Raw genomic sequence first — 19,626 nt, 5'->3', positions numbered from 1 at the left:
CTCAAGATAGTACAAATTTCCCTTCCTAATACCATAGCCAATTATCCGATCCGTCACTATATCCTGAAACATACAATTGGTTGGCCAGAAAGTTACATAACAGTTTAATTTGTCTATAATTTGGCTAATAGAAAGGAGATTTGATGATAATGAGGGGACAACAAGAACAGTATCAAGGTTCATTGTTTTTGAAACTTGAGTAGATCCTTCATATGTAACATCCGCAACTCCTCCATTTGCAGTTTTGACCATGGACTGTTTTGGAATAATTCAACTTGTGACTTTTTTCGGATCATTGGTCATGTGATTTGTCGCTCCTGTGTCAATAATCCAGGAATTATTCGTAGTTTTAGAGCTGTTTGACATACCATGATTGTCGTGTGATTCTGTGTGGGCTGCAAACGACGTGGTCTCGTCGTTTTTTGTTGTAGCTACATTGGCTTGACCTACCTTCCTCCGTGGTTTCTTTGAGAAATCCCACCATTCTGGGTAGCCTATGATCTCATAGCGTTGTTGTTTCGAGTGCCCTTCTTCTCCACAATGAGCACATACGAGATTTGAGTTTTTGTTGTTCGGGTTTTTTCCTTTCACAGGTCGGCTCCGGGTTGCAAGGGTTACCATACTATCCGATTCGGGTTTGCTCTCATCCATGGCAGATCTCTGACTTTGATCCTTTCGTACGAATGCATAACATGCTTCAAGATCAAGTGGTGGGTCTTTCCTCAGTATCTCACTCCTTGCTTGATTGAATTCCACATCAAGGCCTACTAGAAAAATATGCACACGAAGACGCCCTAGTAATTTGTTTAGGGATACTACCTGAGTTACGTCATCTTCTTCGACCGTCAGCCGTGTATCAATCTCTTGGAAGATACCGATAAGTTCGTTGTAGTATGTGGCAAGGGGCCGGCCATTCTGTCGGGTGTTGAATAACTTTCGGTTTAGTTCAAATAGTTGGGTCTCGTCAGTCCCGTCATAAAAGGTCTTCGCAACTGCATCCCATATCTCCTTTGCAGTCTTCAATCGAATGAACCTTGGAATCAACGTGGGGCTCATTGAGTCGATGAGCCAGCTCTTGGCTTTGTTATTGTCCATGAGCCAGTTCTCGATTTGTTTTTCGCCAGTCTCTGGTTTCTTGGTGGATCCAATAAGGAACCCTTGCTTGTTACGTGCTGATATTCGCATTTCCATCAACTGTGACCACAGCTGATAGTTCGAGTCATCCAAGATGATCCCTGTTGGGAACGGAGCATCTTGGACAATCATCCGGGTTTCTGGGGTAGGGATTTCTTTGCCGGACATGGTGTTTTTAGGGTTTCGAATACGAGGGATTAGAGAATTTCTATGCGGTATGCTCTGATACCATGTAACAGAGAATTCTAATATGTTGTACTTTATTGACCAATACACAAGATACATATATAGGGCTACATACAACAGGAAACCCACCAAAGAAAGAGCAATACAAGGAATGGATATGACTAATAAATATACACAATATTTTCTATGGTTATTTGATCTTCTCAATAATATCCATAGTTAGTTTTGCCTCCTCCAAAAATAGCTCTCGTCAACACTGTATTGATAAAGACGCTGTATTTTTATTTGTTTTGAAGTTGCAGTATTTGTGATTCAACATTCCGATTCCATTTAGGTAATATTTGAATCCCGATTTTTTTTTTGTTTGTTTTGAAGTTGCTAGCTGATTTTTGATTAAGTGGCTAAAACCTTTTTATTTTTGCTTGTCTGCAGCCCAAATTTTTTTATTAAATATTCTGATTTCGGATCTCAAAGAGGACTTACATCGACATCCAATTTTTATTGTGACGTTAAGGTAAATTTTCAAGATTCTTGTTTGTTTACAAATTGCAATCTGTTTTTTTTGTTAATCTTTTATCAAAGTTTATGATTTTTTTTGTTTGTTTGTAGCTTCAAGCCTTCAACAATAAAGCATCATATGGATTCTAGATTCTAACACTAAAACGTCATATTTAGAAGATAGGTAAAACATCATTTTTTTATCAAAGTTTATGATTTTTTGTTTGTTTGTAGCTTCAAGCCTTCATAAGTAAAGTATCATACCGATTTTGGATTCTAAGAGTAAAAACATCATAAGCATTACGTTAATGTCACAAGAAATGTTGAATGGATTGACTATTCTATGTATAGAAAAAGATATGTTAGATAAGATCGATCTTGAAGATATTATTAATGATTTTGTATCTCAAAAAGCTAGAAGAAGATTTTTTTTAGATGTGTATTTTTGTAATTGAAAATGTTATATTTAGAAGCTGGTGGAAGTAAATTTTCTTTCAATTATGGGATATATACACTAAAGTCCCAATATTTTCATCGATTTGACAAGAAAGTCATAAACTTTATTTTTTTGACAGTAAAGTCCAAATTACCGGCAGTTGTTGACACTTTTACCCTTTTTTTCCGGTTAGCCGGTAATTAGGACTTTTTTGTCAAAAAAAATAAAGTTTAGGACTTTTTTGTCAAATCGTCAATTAGGACTTTACTATCAAAAAATAAAGTTTAGGACATTCTTGTCAAATCGTTGAAAATATTTGGACTTTAGTAGGGACAGATTATACAAACATAAACAACACATGCCTAGTCAAAAAAGTGTGAATGTGGAGAAGAGAAAGAAGGGCAATTTTGTTTTTTTGCAGTTTCTTATTTCTCCATTTTTGGGACTGCAAAAAACGAACACAACCCTGGTTCTTTCTTTCTTGATTATCTCCTTTTTTTCAAAATCAATTTGTTGAGATTAAAAAAACGATTTAACAAGAAGCAAACGTTAAGGATTTCAATAGGATCGAGATGACTAAAGAAGGTTTCAATAACTCTTATGCTTAAAGAGTATCATACCATTAAATTTTAACCAAAAAATGGATATATACACTAAAATCCCAATATTTTCAACGATTTGACAAGAAAGTCCTAAACTATATTTTTTTTACAGTAAAGTCCTAATTGACGATTTGACACGAAAGTCCTAAACTTTTTTTTTGACAAAAAAGTCCTAATTACCGGCTAACCGGATAAAAATGGTAAAAGTGTCAAAAATTGCCGGTAATTTGGACTTTACTGTCAAAAAAATAAAGTTTAGGACTTTCTTGTCAAATCGATGACAATATTGAGACTTTAGTGTATATATCTCTTCAATTATTGGGGTTTTATAAAAGAAAAACAGTTGATGATATTTGTGTATTTTAAGGGTTTTTTTTTCCTTTTGTACCGAGCTCAAAATATATTTAGAACGGTTATGTTTATAATTAGTATTAATTTAGTTTTAAAATGTATAAGAACTTCTTTTATCTCTGTAGTAGCATTATATTTATAAAAGTCAAAAAGGGAAAAGAACATGATATAGATTCTAACAACGTGAGCTCTCCTTTATGGTCCAAAGCTTGTGGTCCATTTTGTCAATTTGGCTCAAAAATATTTTATGACCTATAAAACTAGTTTGACCCAAGCCAAATATATAAATTTGTCATTTCATTATTTAAAATACGTGAAGTAATATGATATATAAGTTCTACTTTTATACAAAAAATGAGACACGTAAAACAAATTATAAAGTTCATGAAAGAAACAATTAATCAATATAGGACCTTATTTTGCAATCTAATACATCTTATAACTCAAAAATCAAAATCACATAATTATTTTATTAAAGTTAACAATAACCAAATAGTTGTATATTTATTCATTAAAATCATTAGATTGAGGATTTAATACATAAGATATAGGATTTATAATTCGTTGCGACGTGGGTTTTGGCCAAATTTGGTAGGGAAGGCGTGCAGGAATTTCAAATAAAGTTCAAATTTTTGGCAATTGTCAACTTGCAAGCAGGCACCCAATTTAGTATTGATTTGGACATTTGGTCAACTGTATTGTTTGAGCCTGCAATTGTCGAAAAGTATTAAAACAATATTAACATGAAAATTTAAATATTCTTTTATTTTTTTCCTATTTAGTTACAAATATAAAATTGTGAATGTAAAGATAGAAGGATATTTCATTTGTCTAACATGAATCTTAAGTAGTGACTAAAACTTAACCGAAAGTAAAAGGTAACCGACTATTGAAAGATATATTGCTGGATGGATAACTGAAACCTATTTTTAGTAAAAGGTTGTCGACCACTAAGATATATTTTTTAAAAACATTATCTATCATTATAAAAATGTGATATTTTATTATGGAAAAAAGAGTAACGGTTTAAGATTTTGTTTATAAAAATAAGGGTTAATGGAAAATTGATTTTTGTCTAAGGAACCATCTCTTTTTCGTACTGGTTTGACAAGTAAACTTTTTTTTTGACCGGCAGAAATATTATTAGCCACAGCTTTAAAAGAAACAAAGTTTGGCAAGAAAAACAGAAAAATTACAAGATGTTAAAGGGGTTACAACACCAATCAACCCACTTACAATCACCATAATTACCCCTATATTTAATCCAACTAAACACAGTAGAGATAACGTTATCCGTCAAGTTCACCGCATAATTTCGCGTCTTATTGAAAATTTTATCGTTCCTTGCTTCCCAGCCACACCACAGGAAACCATAAGTAATAGCAAGAAGGATTTTCCATTTTTTCGGGCACCGACCCCAATGAGCAACAAATAAGATGAGCTCCTTAACATAATTGAAGAGCTGAAAAGGGATATTGCACCAGTTTAAAATTCATCTCAGGGAGTCCGTCATAAAAGCGCAACCCACCAAAATGTGGTTTGTATCATCCGTCCTCATATCGCGTATATGACAAGATGTATTCGAAACATGAATTATTCTCCTTGAAAGTGCAGTCGCCGAGGGGACTCTGTCTAAACAAGCTCGCCAAAGAAAACAATTAACTTTCAAGGGCACCACATGAATCCAGACAGTAGGGTTGCTTACTGGGCGAGTCACCTTTGAATCAATAAAGATTCTAAGGTCGTGCACGTAGAAGAGCCCATATGTGGAAAGCTTTGAGAACAAAGAGTCCTCGTCACTTGAAAGATGGACCGAAGAGACAATATCATTAAGAGTGTATAACTCCATAGTTTCCAGTGGGTCCATATTAACCTTTTTCCAAGCCCAAGTAGGGTTGCTTTGCGAAAACCTTTCAGAGATGAAGCATTTTTCCTTTTGTCTAGCTAAAAAAGAAGAGGGAATTTCAAAGTCATAGGCCCATTCCCATACCAGTTGTTGTACCATAACAAAATATTAGAATTAGACTCAATATGTAACGTCCCAAAAATAATGACATAAAATTTTCGTTTTTAGATTAATAAATCGTTAATACATATCATTTCCATAAAACCAATGTGATCAAGATTTAACAAAACATCATCAAATCAGAGCAAATCACGGAATGCGGAAACATGTGGTGTGTGCTCTGCAATCACCCCGAGCTCTTCCATTTGAAAATCCGAAGTACCTAAAACATAAACTGAAAACCGTAAACACAAAGCTTAGTGAGTTCCCCAAAATACCGCATACATATCAAATAACGGGCCCTGCCCACTGAGATACGAGCCCCACCCACACTCGCATAACGCGCCCCGTCCACTGAGATACGGGCCCCACCTACTAAGATATGGGCCCCACCCACACTCGCATAACGGGCCCCGCCCACTGAAATACATATAACCATGTAATCATATAACATTCAAACACATGCGAAAATCACAAAGATAGTAGCACACTGCACAATCGTCGGGCCCCGCCCACATACAAATCATATATGCATAACCCGATACTAGCATACAGAATAACCATCGGGCCCCGCCCAATAAACATAAAACACATAACACACGCAAGAGTCACGCAAACATAAGCATAGTAAGCATAACAAATCATGGGTCGGCATTGGTGCCTGCCCGCTAAACATAGTGAGGAGACTCACCTCGCACTGCCAAATCACACAGACGATCCCTGGCTGCTGGCTGACGGATTCCCCGAACTGTCAATATCAAAACAACACCCAATTAACAATTGGGTTCCAAACCATATCCATAAATCCATACTCGGGGTAAAAAGACCATTTACCCCTAACCTAACTTGGTCCAAGACTAAGGCCCAAACTCACAACCTGAAAGGCCCAAAAACCAAATAACCAACCAAGGCCCAAATATGGCCCAATTTTCCAAATTGGTCCCAAACCCCTCACACGGGCCTTACCCTAAAGCCCAACCAATTTTCCTAGTCCAAAACACTTGTACTCAGATGAGCCATTGAGAACTCAAACAACCAAGCCCAAAAAGGAAGCCCAACCACGAAGCCCAAAAGCGAAAACCCACCTGACTGAGTACGCGGGGCGTACTCAGCTGTACGCTAAGCGTACATGAAATTTGGCTTGTACGCTGCTCGTACAGACTTGTACGCCCAACGTACTCATCCATTAAGCCAAAAACTCCATTAAGCACTTAATGGTCAAGACCAGGAGTCCAAACCACAGATCTACTTTTTAAAGAACGTCTAGAACCATATAGTCATTGACTTGATGACTTTGCATGCCGCAAAAGAACCAAACTTCAAGATAAAGCATTATACTTTCACCAAATGGACACCAACTCATGCATGGGGGATTCCAAACCCTAAAGGATGCAACTTTATGCATCTAGAATCTCAGAAACACCAAGAGTGGCAACTCATAGCTCTTGGAGTAGTACCAAACCACTAGATCTCATTCTTGGGACCAAAATGAACAAAAAACTCATACAACATAGATCTAAGATAACAATGAACAAGGTCAAAGATTTTTACCTCAAACAAGCTGGAAATGAAGCACATACTCAAGATCCACAAGCTCCTCCTTGATCCACAACCTTGCACCAAGCTCTATGTTCATGGAAATGACCCAAAAATACCAAAATGCACACCATGAGCTCAAAATCACAACCATGGAGACTTAGAGACGATTTCTAGGGTTTTGGGGACTTGGATGCTGGTAAAGAGGCCATCCAAAAAGACTTAATGTGTTTATATAGGGCACACAAAAAATTAGGGTTTTTCCTTAACCCCCTCGTACGCCCAACGTACGAGGTCTCGCAACCCCGTTCAAGCCCTCGCAGTACGCTAAGCGTACACCACATTATTCCCAGAGTAATGCCTTTCGCATGAGTACGCACTGTGTACTCCCTAGGTACGCCCCGCGTACTAGGGTTTCCCCTTAAACCCTTAAGCACTCCGAAGGCCATAACTTCTTCGTTATAAATCCAATTCCAACGATCCTTATATCCATGAAAAGGTAACGAGAAGCTCTACACTTTAATCAACTCATACTTTCCTTACCATTTACCAAACATCATTCAATTTCCATAAAATCCCGAGCTGACAAATTACCAAAATATCCTTTGGCTCCAAAGCACAAACTGAATACCCGGATCCTCCAATTTACATCATCCACCCCCAAATGAGTCCTAATCTCAATTCTTCAAGGGTCCCAATCCCGCTAATACCCAATCCCTAATCACTACTCCAAAATAGGAAACGATTTGAAACAGGGCGTTACACAATACAAAAACTGAAGATAGAAGGCAGCGAGATAGCTAATTCCTCCAATTCAGGGAGAATTTTCACAATATCATACCAAATTCCAGGAAGGGTCTTCATGCCCAACGATTCGAATGGTTTCCTAGTCAGGTTATGAACTCCATAAATCACACGACTCCAAAGGGCAATAGGTTGAGACTTGTATCTTCACAACAACTTAAAAAGAAGGGCCCGATTTAGAGCATACAGAGAACTGACACCGAGACCTCCAAATTCTTTAACACCAAGGACAATATCCCAAGCAACCCAGCATATTTTACCTTTTTCTTCACTGTCACCCCAGAGAAATATTCTTCTAAGATTTTCAAGGTAATCTAGAATAGATTTAGGGGCCTTGAATAAATAGATATAGTAAGTTGGCAGATTACCACACACAACTTTTGTTAATGTTAACCGGCCTCCAAACGAAAGCATGTTAGCCTTCCACACGGAAAGTTTCTTTTGAACTTGCTCAATAATTGGTTGCCAGTTCCTTTCAGTGACATATTGGTGCCAACCAGAACTCCCAGGTACTTAAAAGGAAAAGAAGCAACATTACATCAAAGAATACGAGAAGAACTAGCGATTTCATTATCAGAGATACCGATCCTGTAAACCTTAGATTTGTGAAAGTTGACTTTTAAACCGGACGAGGAATGGAAACATCTAAGAACCCGGGCCAAATTTTCAAAGTTGGAGCAAGTCAAATCTCCCACAAAGAGGGCATCATCTGTATAAAATAAATAAGAAATCACGGGGGCCTCCCTTTGAATCTTGACACCTTGAAAAAGCGACAATTGACAAGCGGATTTCATGGCAACATTGAGACCCTCCATTGCAATAATAAACAAGAATGGGGAGAGAGAGAGGGTCTCCTTGTCGCACAACTTTGGTAATTAGGAATTCTTTAGTTGCGGATCCAATCTTCAAAACTGGGGCTCTAGAGGAGGATGAACAAACTTTTATCCAGAAAATCCATTTCTCACCAAATCCCATTTGAGACATGATCGAAATCAAATAGTTCCAATTGAGAGAAAAGAAAGCCTTGTCGAAGTCGACCTTCAATAAAAACGTCTTATTCTTACATTTCTTAGCCCATACGCACACTTCATTTAATATCATGCGACCGTCAAGAATATTTCAACCTTCAATAAAGGCGGTTTGAACTTCATCAACAACCGAGCCAATGACCCTTTTATCCTACAAGCAAGGACTTTGGCAATTATTTTATACACGCATCCGATGAGGCTAATATGGCGAACTCATTGGGAGAAAGATGATCCTTAATCTTAGGCATAAGAGTGATAAAAGAAGAGTTACTTCCCCTAGAGAGACAGGCGAAATCTTCAAAATGCTTCACATATCTCATAATGTCGTCTTGTATAATGGGCCCAAAAGTGTTTGATAAATTTAAAGGAGAAACCGTCAGGTCCAGGGGCTTTCTCGTTTCCGCAATTCCAGATGGAATTTTTAATTTCAGCCAATTCGAAAGGAGCGATCAGAAAAATCCGATCTCCATCGCTAAGCTGTTTGAAATTAGAGTTTTGGAAAATGGGGCGAACAGGACAATCTTCATGAAATTTAGTTGCAAAGAAATTCCATGTTTCCTATTTAATAGTGTTAACATCAGTAATGAAACATCCCAAAAATACAATCTAAAATTTTCGTTTTTAATCATTAATAAAACCATAAATATCATTCATCATATGAAAATCATAAGTCGTGCATCTCAAAAATTTCATAACATTTGTCAAAATATATCAGAGTATAAACATCCCAGGCTAAACAAATGGTGTGTGCACTGCAATCATCCCGATCTCTTCCCTTTGCTACCGGTAGTACCTGAAACCAAAACTGAAAACTGTAAGCACGAAGCTTAGTGAGTCTCCCCAAACTATCACATACCATACACATAATCACATAATAACATACATTGGGCCTTGTCCGCTACATCGGGCCCCGCCCGGCATCGGACCGTAGTCTGGTATACATATATCATATCAACAAACATATAACATAAACACATATCATAACATATAAACATTCCTCGGGATTTCCCCGACATCGGACCGAGGTCTGGAACACATAACACATAACATATCAGCTAAACATTCCTCGGGATTGCCCCGACATCAGACCGAAGCCCAGAACATGTAAACAAACACATGCAAGAAATCACGAAGACATCAAGCATACAAACATTCATCGGGCTTGCCCCGACATCGGACCGAGGTCCAGAAACATATAATCTACATCGGGCTAACCCCGACATTGGACCTAAGTCCGGCATATACTAACATACATAAATGGGCCGGCATTGGTGCCTTAGACCTGTTCCAACAGGAGAAGACTCACCTCACACTGCTGAAGTCCCACGAATAAATCTCTGGCTGCTGGCTAATAGATCCCTAAACTGTCAACATCAAAACAAACCCAATTAACCATTTGGGTTTCCAATGCATAACCATAAATCCACACGTGGGGTAAAAGGACCATTTTACCCCTAACCTAGCTTGGTCCAAGATTAAGGCCCAAACTCATACTCTGAAGGCCCAAAAGCCAAACAATGATCCAAGGCCCAACATATGGCCCAATTTTCCAAATTGGGCCCAAACCTCTACATGGTCTTAGCTTAAGGCCCAAACATTTATTCTGGTCCAAACACTTGGTAATCCAATGGTCTAATATCTCATAATCATCAAGGCCCAGTTATGGCCCATCTATGGCCCAATTTTCCAAATTGGGCCCAAGCCTTTCTAATGGGCCTTATCCTAAAGGCCAATCCAAAAATTCTAAATATATTTGTTCTTAAATGGCCCATCAAGAGCCCAATCACTAAAACCCAACAGAAAGGCCCAACTCCAGGCCCAACCAAAATTAGGGTTTCTCACATGAAATAACGATTAGGGTTAAGTATTCTTAGTTAACCAATTAAGGGCTTAACCCATTAAGGACTTAATCCATTAAGTTCATCACTCCTTTAGGTCATTCATACAATGTAGTTGGACATAAATTATAATTCCAGTCTAACAGTCCAAACGCGGGTCCCGGCAATCCAAAACTAACAGTTTCCAAAATTAGGGTTTTCTAAACCCTAATTAGGGTTTCTAACTCAAGCATATGCCAATTAATCAAATGGTTGGGCTTTTAGGTCAATTAGGGCTTCATTAGGTCGAGCACCACCCACTGCCACCTCAGGCGGTGGTGGTCGACGGCGGCACACGGCGGCAGCCACCACGTTACGGCAGTAGTGGTGGTTTTTCCTTCAATCCTTCCACCAAAAATGTTTAAACAAGTCCTATTCTACTAAACATACTCATAACATCACAACATACACACACTGCCACCACCATACGGCGGCTGGTGGTGGTGAAGCGGTGGCAGCCACCACCTCACGGTCGTGGCAGTGGATTTCCGTCCAAAAAAAGAACACACACACAATCGTTAGAGTTGTAGCAGAAACACGCGCCATTAATACACATTAGAAACGCAGAAACACACCCGCCATGGCTGCCCTCAAGGTGGCAGCGGCGGTCGGAGCGGCAGCAACATCGCACCACAGCTGCTCGGAGTGGCGGCGTTCGACGACCCTAGCGACACCGACAACGTGGCTGAAGGCGAAACAAAAGAAGAAGGAGGAGGACAAACGTCCGAGAACGACAGCAACACTGCCCCGAAGTCGTCTCCGACAGCCTTGGCATCGCTCGGTGGTGGTTCTTCCGTCTGTGCATGACGTCACCGACAGCAAGGGCCACGATAGCATCTCGATGGTGAGGCAGCATGCGGTGCTCGTTCGGAACTTCGTCTGTCGGAAAACAAGAAGAAAGCGGGTGGTGACGGTGGCCAATGGTTAGGAGGTATAAGGTGGTGGCTGGAGGGGTTACATTAGGGTTAGGGTTTAACATTGATAGGTTTTAAACGGGAAGAAAATGCCACCGGGTTCAAGTCTCGCATTCTTTTCAAACTTGTGCACTTTTATCCAATTGTGGCCCCTCCCCATCAAATCTTTTTCAAAACAACTCCCATATTTACCATTCAGCCCCTCACTTCAAAATCTTTTTCAATTTAAATCCAGAATTTACCCTTTAGCCCCTGCCTCTAAGAATCCTTTCATAATAAGTCCAATATTTTACTAAACACCCCCTGTCTTCTAAAAATCTTACAAAATAAAGCCCAAAGTTACACTTTAACCCCCGAATAATCTAAATTATAACATTTGGCTCCCCAAAACCAACACCCCACTAAATATTATGGATTTTAGGGCTACTATTCATTCATAAATTTTATCTATATATTTTATTTAATAAACGGGATGTTACAACTCTCCCCCATTTAAATTAGATTCGTCCTCGAAATCATTCCTTACCATTCCTTACACGCCCGACAACTTGAACGACATGGCCACAATCCCCAGCCTTTCCAAGGCAATCTAAATCATCCCTCACAGGGTTCTAAAACCCGAAAATGAACGAATTCCTTGCAACATGATCACATCTACTCCATCTGAAATCTGCAGTCTCGAGGTGGTCTGACTCCCTGACAGACCGCCCATACTGAATCATTATTGTTGAACCCACTCCACTTATCTCTCAACTGACTACTCAACTTCTGATAACTCGAGGTTTCCACTAGAAAACAGAATCACATACCCAATTATCCCTGCAGATCACTTATACTTGTCTAAGGCTCAGATAATCCCGCTGTGAGTGACCTAGCATAACCCAAGTAATCTGTTACCCATCCATACCTGAAATTCTAAAACATTAATACTAATACTGCTAAAACACTAAAACTGCCCGAAAATGCATACTGCCACATGGCTGCTTTCCAAAATCCATCGATACTTCCCTGGTCTCAATCCGTTTACCAGTCATCTGAAATATCAGGTTCCGGCCCGGTTGCGGAGCCAAAGGATTCCCACGTAGTCGCCCCACACGGTTTCCGAACGAAATCCTTATCTGTCGATAGTAGCCATTAATTCTCTTGCCACTATGTCTCTAACGACCTCCTGATCCAACTGATCGGGTCCATACGTCGAATCTTGACATCACCCAAAACCAATGCTATAAGTGATTGCTACCTGACCAAGGGTAGCCTTATATCACAAACGACCTTAAACGGTCCATCGCTTCCTTGATCCCATGACTGCAGTGATGTTCCTACGGTCTTATCACTAGCTCAAACATGTCTAATTCATTTGGGGAAATCCTTAAACCAATCTGTGGATTTGCCACACCCTCACTGCTGCACCCGAACTGATGGGTATTATTGTTCCCTCCGCGATCCAACACACTCCCATGCTATCTATTAACCTAGTGAATGCTACAGCTACACCCGCATACTTACAACACTCTAGCAGTATCTGCCAACCTTGTGAATGCTACGACTACACCCACAGACTTACAACACTTCTAGCACTATCTACTAATCTTGTGAATGCTACGGCTAAACCCGCAGACTTACAACACTTCCCACACTATCTGGCTGCTAGTGAATGCTACGGCTATCCAGCAATCTTACAACACTTTCCACGCTGTCTCAATCGTTGATTACTAATCCGAGCACATCCAACGTCGAGCATACACACAACCTAACATCCCAAATTGAACTCATGTCCAGACTGGAATCCCCATCATGATTCCCTAAGGCCTGCTATCACACATTCCGAGAACGCGATCTCATTATTGGCAAGTTTTTCGAACTTCCAACTCACACTATTCCCAATCCATATAGCCGCTTGGGTTGTCTTCCTTTCTGACAATGATGCGAAACTTATCCCAATTTCAAAACTGCTCCTGCTTTTGGATCCCTGGGCGATTCTCCCCCACAATACATGAAAATTGGAAAATTCCCAATCCTTCTCACTTTCCAACGATCGATCCGATGACAACCAGTTCTTACCAGCTAGCGCTCCATTACTAGCCAATCAATAACGGTTACTAAGACCACCGAATCCTGTCGATGCTGGATAACCATCCTGCGGAACCCTGACTGCAGACCTTGCACAGAACACCCCTGATCCGATCTCGACCATAAACCAAGATGACACTGTACACTCCCAACCTGCAATTAGAGAAATGACCTTTCGCTACCCACTAATAATTATCGGTATGCAATTGGCATATGATATCTCTTGAAAATATAATTCAAACACAGACAAAGGATAAACCCAGAGTTACACTTACTCAAACCCTTGGAACGAAAGACTCCATCGTGCAGTTTCCCGCACGTGCTGCACTGAATCCGGAAATGCTGGCCTCTCAAAAGTTGATCCGAAATCTTGGGTCTCTTCTTGAGACCCTCCAATATATGCAACTAATCTGGTTCCCTCTTCCTAATGTGCTCCAATTCCATATCCCGTTCTCGGGCTCTAGAAGTCGCATCATTCAGGGTCTCGCACCCCGAGATACTCACGATCTCCCTGCTATCATTTTGCAGTATGTCATGATACCTTACCTTCTTCATTTCCTCATTTGTTGCATATTGCGGTACCAAATAAGCTCTCTCCCAATACTTGGCAGTGATCTATGTCACAGTCTCCGTAGTCCGGCGTAGATCTAACAACTCTTGCGCCAACTGCTGCGCCTCAATCGCCTAGGCAAACTCTACCCGGAATCTGGTCGAAAAGTCATTCCATGACATAGCATCGACCACATCATCACCCAATTCACTATAAACCTCTTCCCATCAATCACGTGTCCTGTCCTTCAGGAGGCAGGAAGTAAGTCGGACCTTGTCCCCTTTCGAGACTACGACTGGTACGAAAATACTGGTGACATCTGCCAATCACCTGTTGCTAGCAATGGGGTCCCTAGCCCCATGATAATGTGGAGCTTCACAATCTCTGAACTCCATAAACATCAACGTACGTGTCCCTATCATGGCTGCTATCTCAGTGCAGAACACACTCAACCTCTCATCACAAATCTCTGAAATGCCCTCCTTGATCATACCGAAGATCATCGGAGTCTGGTAAGTGATACTGTGCGTACTCTCAGATTGAATGAACTCCCTCATCTGACCATCAAGTTGCCCGGCTCCAGAGTCCGAACCTGATCCCTTTCCGACACCAGAACTACCATCTGGTGTGACATCCCCAAAATCACGGCCAGAAAAGACCGGTTTCATTTATGCTTTTAAAATAATTTCAGAGTAAATCCATTGATTTAAAAGAGTTGTGGAAATTTGTCCCCAAAACAAAACATGATAAAATAAAGTTTATCAAAGCATTTCTTAAAGAAATGTATTTTCATTATACATCAAAACTCGGGATGTCATGTTCCGATACAGACCAAAAGCATAAACAATACAATATAGACCTTACAACAGTTACATATAACTACTGGTCTATAATCCAAAAATATCTTGACAATGTCATCCAACTTATGCTCTCGCGCCACTACCTGTAATACAAAGAAACTGAGTGGGTCAGGCTTGGGAGCCTGGTGAGCATATAGGGTTTTCAACCCACAACAAATAAATATATTTAGTTCATCAACCAACAATAACCCGATTACCCATTCCCGTTATCCTCACTTTATGTCCCTATAACAACAACTATTACAAGGGACCTAATCTAGGATTTCCATCGGGACGGACATTACTGCAAAGGGGTTTCCTTAACAATAGATGTCCTAAAGGCAACCATGAGGGGGATGGAGTACAACAAATGAACACCCAAGTTCATTAACACCTACAGGTAATGAGTCTGCTAGCGTTCCAATGGACTGTCTAGAAAAGTTCGTGGTCGTCATCTAAACTCCGCTAGATGACTGAATCAGCAACAACAACGAGGCCTCTCATCATTTTATTTTATCACACATCAACTGTCTACATATGTTCTACCCAACATATTAGTAGATAAAATATATGCATTTATATACAGTTTAAAACCTGTATAAAACATCCATTCAACAACTAGTTCAAATAAACAATTAATATATAAATACATAGCACGTATTTTATAAAGAATACTTCATATCTATGTGTTAGAAGAAAACGAATATACACTCACTTGATAAGACGATGATCGGACAACACCTCGTCTCTTAAAATAATCTTTTCCGATAAAACCGGGATGTTTTTCTTGAAAACCGGGCTTCTTGCTGGCAGAGTTTCGGCTTGGAAACTTCACTTCTCGGGATTTTCGGGGCTTCGGAACTTGCCTCGGGTCTCGGGAATAATATCGGGGCATCGGGGTATTTCTTGGACGCAAAACGAGGAAAATTGGGGAGAGAAAGAAAGAATTTTGGCAAAAGAAGTCGGCAGCCTCGCATGCACTTTTATAGCAGCGAGACCTCGGACTACGTTGGGCGTACCGAGGCCCTACGCCGGGCGTACTCCGGATAAGGCTTCCACGTGGCGAAGTCTCGGTGGAGGAACGTGGCCTCTTCTGGACCGAGGAAAGCAGCAGTACGCTGCGCGTACCCATCTCGTACGCAGGGCGTACTTCGGTGTCGACATGTACGCGGGGCGTGCCTCCTTGTACGCTGGGAGTACCTCGCATCCCCAGACTCTCTTCGGATAAGCTTTGGTATGCGTGCCACGATCTTAAAAAATTCATAACTTTCGCATACGAGCTCCGTTTTCGACGTTTTTTATATCCACGCGTAGGTGAGACTATGCTCTACAACTTTCATTTAGACTTCGTTGGCTAATTTTGACTTTATTTTTATTATATTATTTTTAGTAGGCCGGGACAGAAAAACTCTGTTATAAAATCATAACTTCTTCATCCGACGTCCGTTTTCGTCTGTCTTTTTACCGATGGACTACTAACGACGAGATATTCGATTCTCGTTTAGATTGTTTCGGCCAATTATCACTCGATCTCGATTTCGAGATTTCAGGCTGCATACCGCTCCGTCGAAACTTAGAAAAATCATAACTTCCTCATACGAAGTCAGATTTAGACGTTCTTTTTATGCACGCTCTCGGTTTAACACATTCTACAACCTTCTTTTAGATAACTAAGGCTAGATATCGCTCTATCTTAAATTTATATTTTACGTCATTCAGCGTCGTGTCGGTTCCGTCGCGAAACTTCGACAGGTCATAACTTCTTCGTTATAACTCGGATTTCAGCATTCTTTATATATTCGGAAACCTTGCCACGACCACTACAACTTCCTTCATAGATATCGAGCTTATCTAATATTTTATTTTTTTACACTTATTTTTATTCTTAATTCAATTAAGCCACATAATTTAGCATAAAACACATAATACTCAAATAACACATTCTTATTATTTCAAAACGAGTTACAAAGGTTAACCTAGACTATTATAACAACATTAATGCCTAGCCCAGAAACACGGGTGTTACAATTCTCCCCACCTTAGAATGATTCTGTCCCCGGAATCACACATCAACAAACAAATGCGGATAGCGACTCATCATGTCACTCTCCGTTTCCCAGGTGAGATTTGGCCCATTCGTATGTTTCCATCGGACAAGCACTAATTCGACCATCTTGCGTCGCAACTTCTTAGTCTTTCGGTCAACGATTGCCTCTGGTTCTTCAATTAACCTTTTGTTCTCATCAATTCTTAACTCAGAAATTGGAATTATATCGGGAACTTCTCCCGTGAACTTCCTCAAATATCACACATGGAAAGTGTTATGAATTCCATTCAGTTCTTCGGGCAATTCGAGCTTGTAAGCTTGATTCCCAATCCTCTGAAGAACCTTAAACGGTCCAATAAACCTTGGACTTAACTTTCCCCTTTTGCCAATTCTTATAAGTCCCTTCCACGGCGAGACTTTAAGTAAAACCGAATCTCCAACTTCAAAAGTCATCGGTCTTCGCTTTTTGTCAGAATAACTCTTTTGACGATCCTGAGCTGCTAACATTCTCTCCCTGATTATTTTCAACTTTTCAGCAGTCTGATGGACTACCTCCGGTCCCATAAACTGCTTTTCCCCAGCCTCAAGCCAAAAAGAAGGCGAACGACACTTCTGTCCGTACAAAGCTTGACAAGGTGCCATCTTGATGCTCGAATGGAAACTATTATTGTAGGAAAATTCTGCCAAAGGTAAATGCTCATCCCAGTTACCTTGGAATTCCAGGGTATATGCTCTCAACATATCTTCAAGTGTTTGTATCATCCTTTCGCTCTGACCATCAGTCTGTGGATGGTAAGTTGTACTTAAACACAACTTGGTACCCAATTCCTCTTGTAGACTTCTCCAAAATCGCGAGGTGAAACGGCTGTCACGATCTAACACAATCGTTAACGGAACACCGTGAAGCCTCACAATTTCCTTCACGTAAGCATTTGCAAGCTTATCCATACACCACCTTTCGTTGGTAGCTATGAAGTGTGCACTCTTTGTGAAACGATCCACGACCACCCAAATCATGTCGTGACCGTTCTTCGTCCTGGGCAGTTTAGTCACAAAATCCATGGTGATGTCTTCCTATTTACCCATGAGCACGGGTAAAGGTTCTAAACTCCCGTATGGTTTCTGATGTTGTGCCTTCACTCTTGCACATGTCACACATTCAGCCACATACTTTGCAATATCGAGCTTCATCGTCGGCCACCAGTAATAGGGTTGTAGGTCTCTATACATTTTAGTGCTACCAGGATGAATCGAGTACATGGTTTTGTGAGCTTCTTCCACCAGAAGATCTCTTATTCCTCCTGACTTAGGTACCCAAATACGATCTTGGAATACCTTCAGTCCATGACCGTTTGTACCGAACACCAACGTTTTGCCCAAACGTTCCTCCTTCCGGTCATTATTTTCAGAAGCTTCCTCTTGAGCTTTCTTTATACTTTCCACAATGGTCGAAACAACTCCTATTCTCAACGCTCTTGGCCTTTTTCTCTCAAGATTGACTTTCCGACTGAGAGCATCACCGACAACATTTGCTTTACCGGGATGGTAAAGTATCTCACAGTCGTAGTCCTTAAGTAAATCTAGCCAGCGTCGCTGCCTCATATTCAATTCTTTCTGACTAAAGAGATATTGGAGACTCTTATGATTAGTAAAAAGTTTGCACTTCGTGCCATAGAGGTAATGCCTCCATATCTTTAGAGCGAAAACTACCGCTGCCAGCTCCAAATCATGAGTGGGGTATTTCTTTTCATGCTCTTTCAGCTGTTGAGACGCATATGCTATCACCTTTTCTCTTTGGGTCAAAACACAACCCAACCCAACACCAGACGCATCGCTATAGACAACGAAGTCTTCAACTCCATTGGGTAGAGAAAGAATCGGTGCTTCACATAGCTTCTTCTTTAGCAACTCGAATGCTTCTTTGTGCTTATCACTCCAAGCATAAGTAGCTCCTTTGTGAGTCAAAGTTGTTAATGGAGTAGCGATCGAAGAGAAGCCTTGGATAAACCTTCGGTAATATCCGGCTAATCCTAAAAAGCTTCGGATCTCCGTGGGACTTTTTGGTTGTTCCCACTTCATCACAGCTTCAATCTTTGCGGATCAACCATTATTCCTTCTTGGTTGACCATGTGACCCAAGAATTGGACTTCTCGAATCCAAAAATCACATTCGGAGAACTTAGCATACAACTTCTCCTTCTTCAAGACTTCTAACACTTCTCGCAAGTGTATGCCATGCTCCTCTTGGCTTTTCGAGTAAATCAGAATGTCGTCTATGAACACTATCACAGATTTATCAAGGAACGGATTACAAACCCTGTTCATTAAATCCATGAATGTTGCGGGAGCATTGGTTATTCCAAACGACATAACCAAAAACTCGTAGTGTCCATATCGTGTTCTGAATGCAGTCTTCTCGATATCCTGCTCTCTTACTTTCAGCTGATGATATCCTCACCTTAGGTCGATCTTTGAAAAATAACTTGAACCTTGTAGTTGATCGAACAGGTCATCAATCCTCGGCAATGGATATCTATTCTTTATCGTTGCCTTATTCAGCTCTCTGTAGTCAATGCACATTCTCATACTCCCGTCTTTCTTTTTCACGAATAACACTGGAGCTCCCCAGGGTGATGAACTAGGTCTAATGAAACCTTTGTTCAATACCTCCTGAAGTTGCATCATTAGCTCCTTCATCTCCGTCGGTGCTAGTCGGTAAGGTGCTTTTGCTATTGGCGTGGTCCTTGGTA

General features: G+C 40.5%; 1 protein-coding gene across 1 annotated transcript; it reads right to left on the bottom strand.

The window, feature by feature from the left end:
• Nucleotides 1–270: 270 nt before the first annotated feature.
• LOC145158092 (uncharacterized) lies at nt 271–1,302 on the bottom strand. Its single transcript, XM_079077037.1, has one exon. It carries the CDS (start codon nt 1,300–1,302, stop codon nt 271–273), a length of 1,032 nt encoding a protein of 343 aa, XP_078933163.1.
• Between the last annotated feature and the right edge of the window lie 18,324 nt (nt 1,303–19,626).

Source organism: Lactuca virosa, chromosome 2, assembly GCF_052849685.1.
Source record: "Lactuca virosa cultivar CGN04683 chromosome 2, Lactuca_virosa_CGN04683_v6, whole genome shotgun sequence".
NCBI classification, from domain to species: domain Eukaryota; kingdom Viridiplantae; phylum Streptophyta; class Magnoliopsida; order Asterales; family Asteraceae; genus Lactuca; species Lactuca virosa.
This window is presented reverse-complemented; position numbering and strand designations above follow the sequence as displayed.

What these genes read in the sequence shown, in the direction of transcription:
- LOC145158092 (XM_079077037.1), bottom strand. Translation starts at nt 1,302, where the DNA reads ATGTCCGGCAAAGAAATCCCTACCCCAGAAACCCGGATGATTGTCCAA.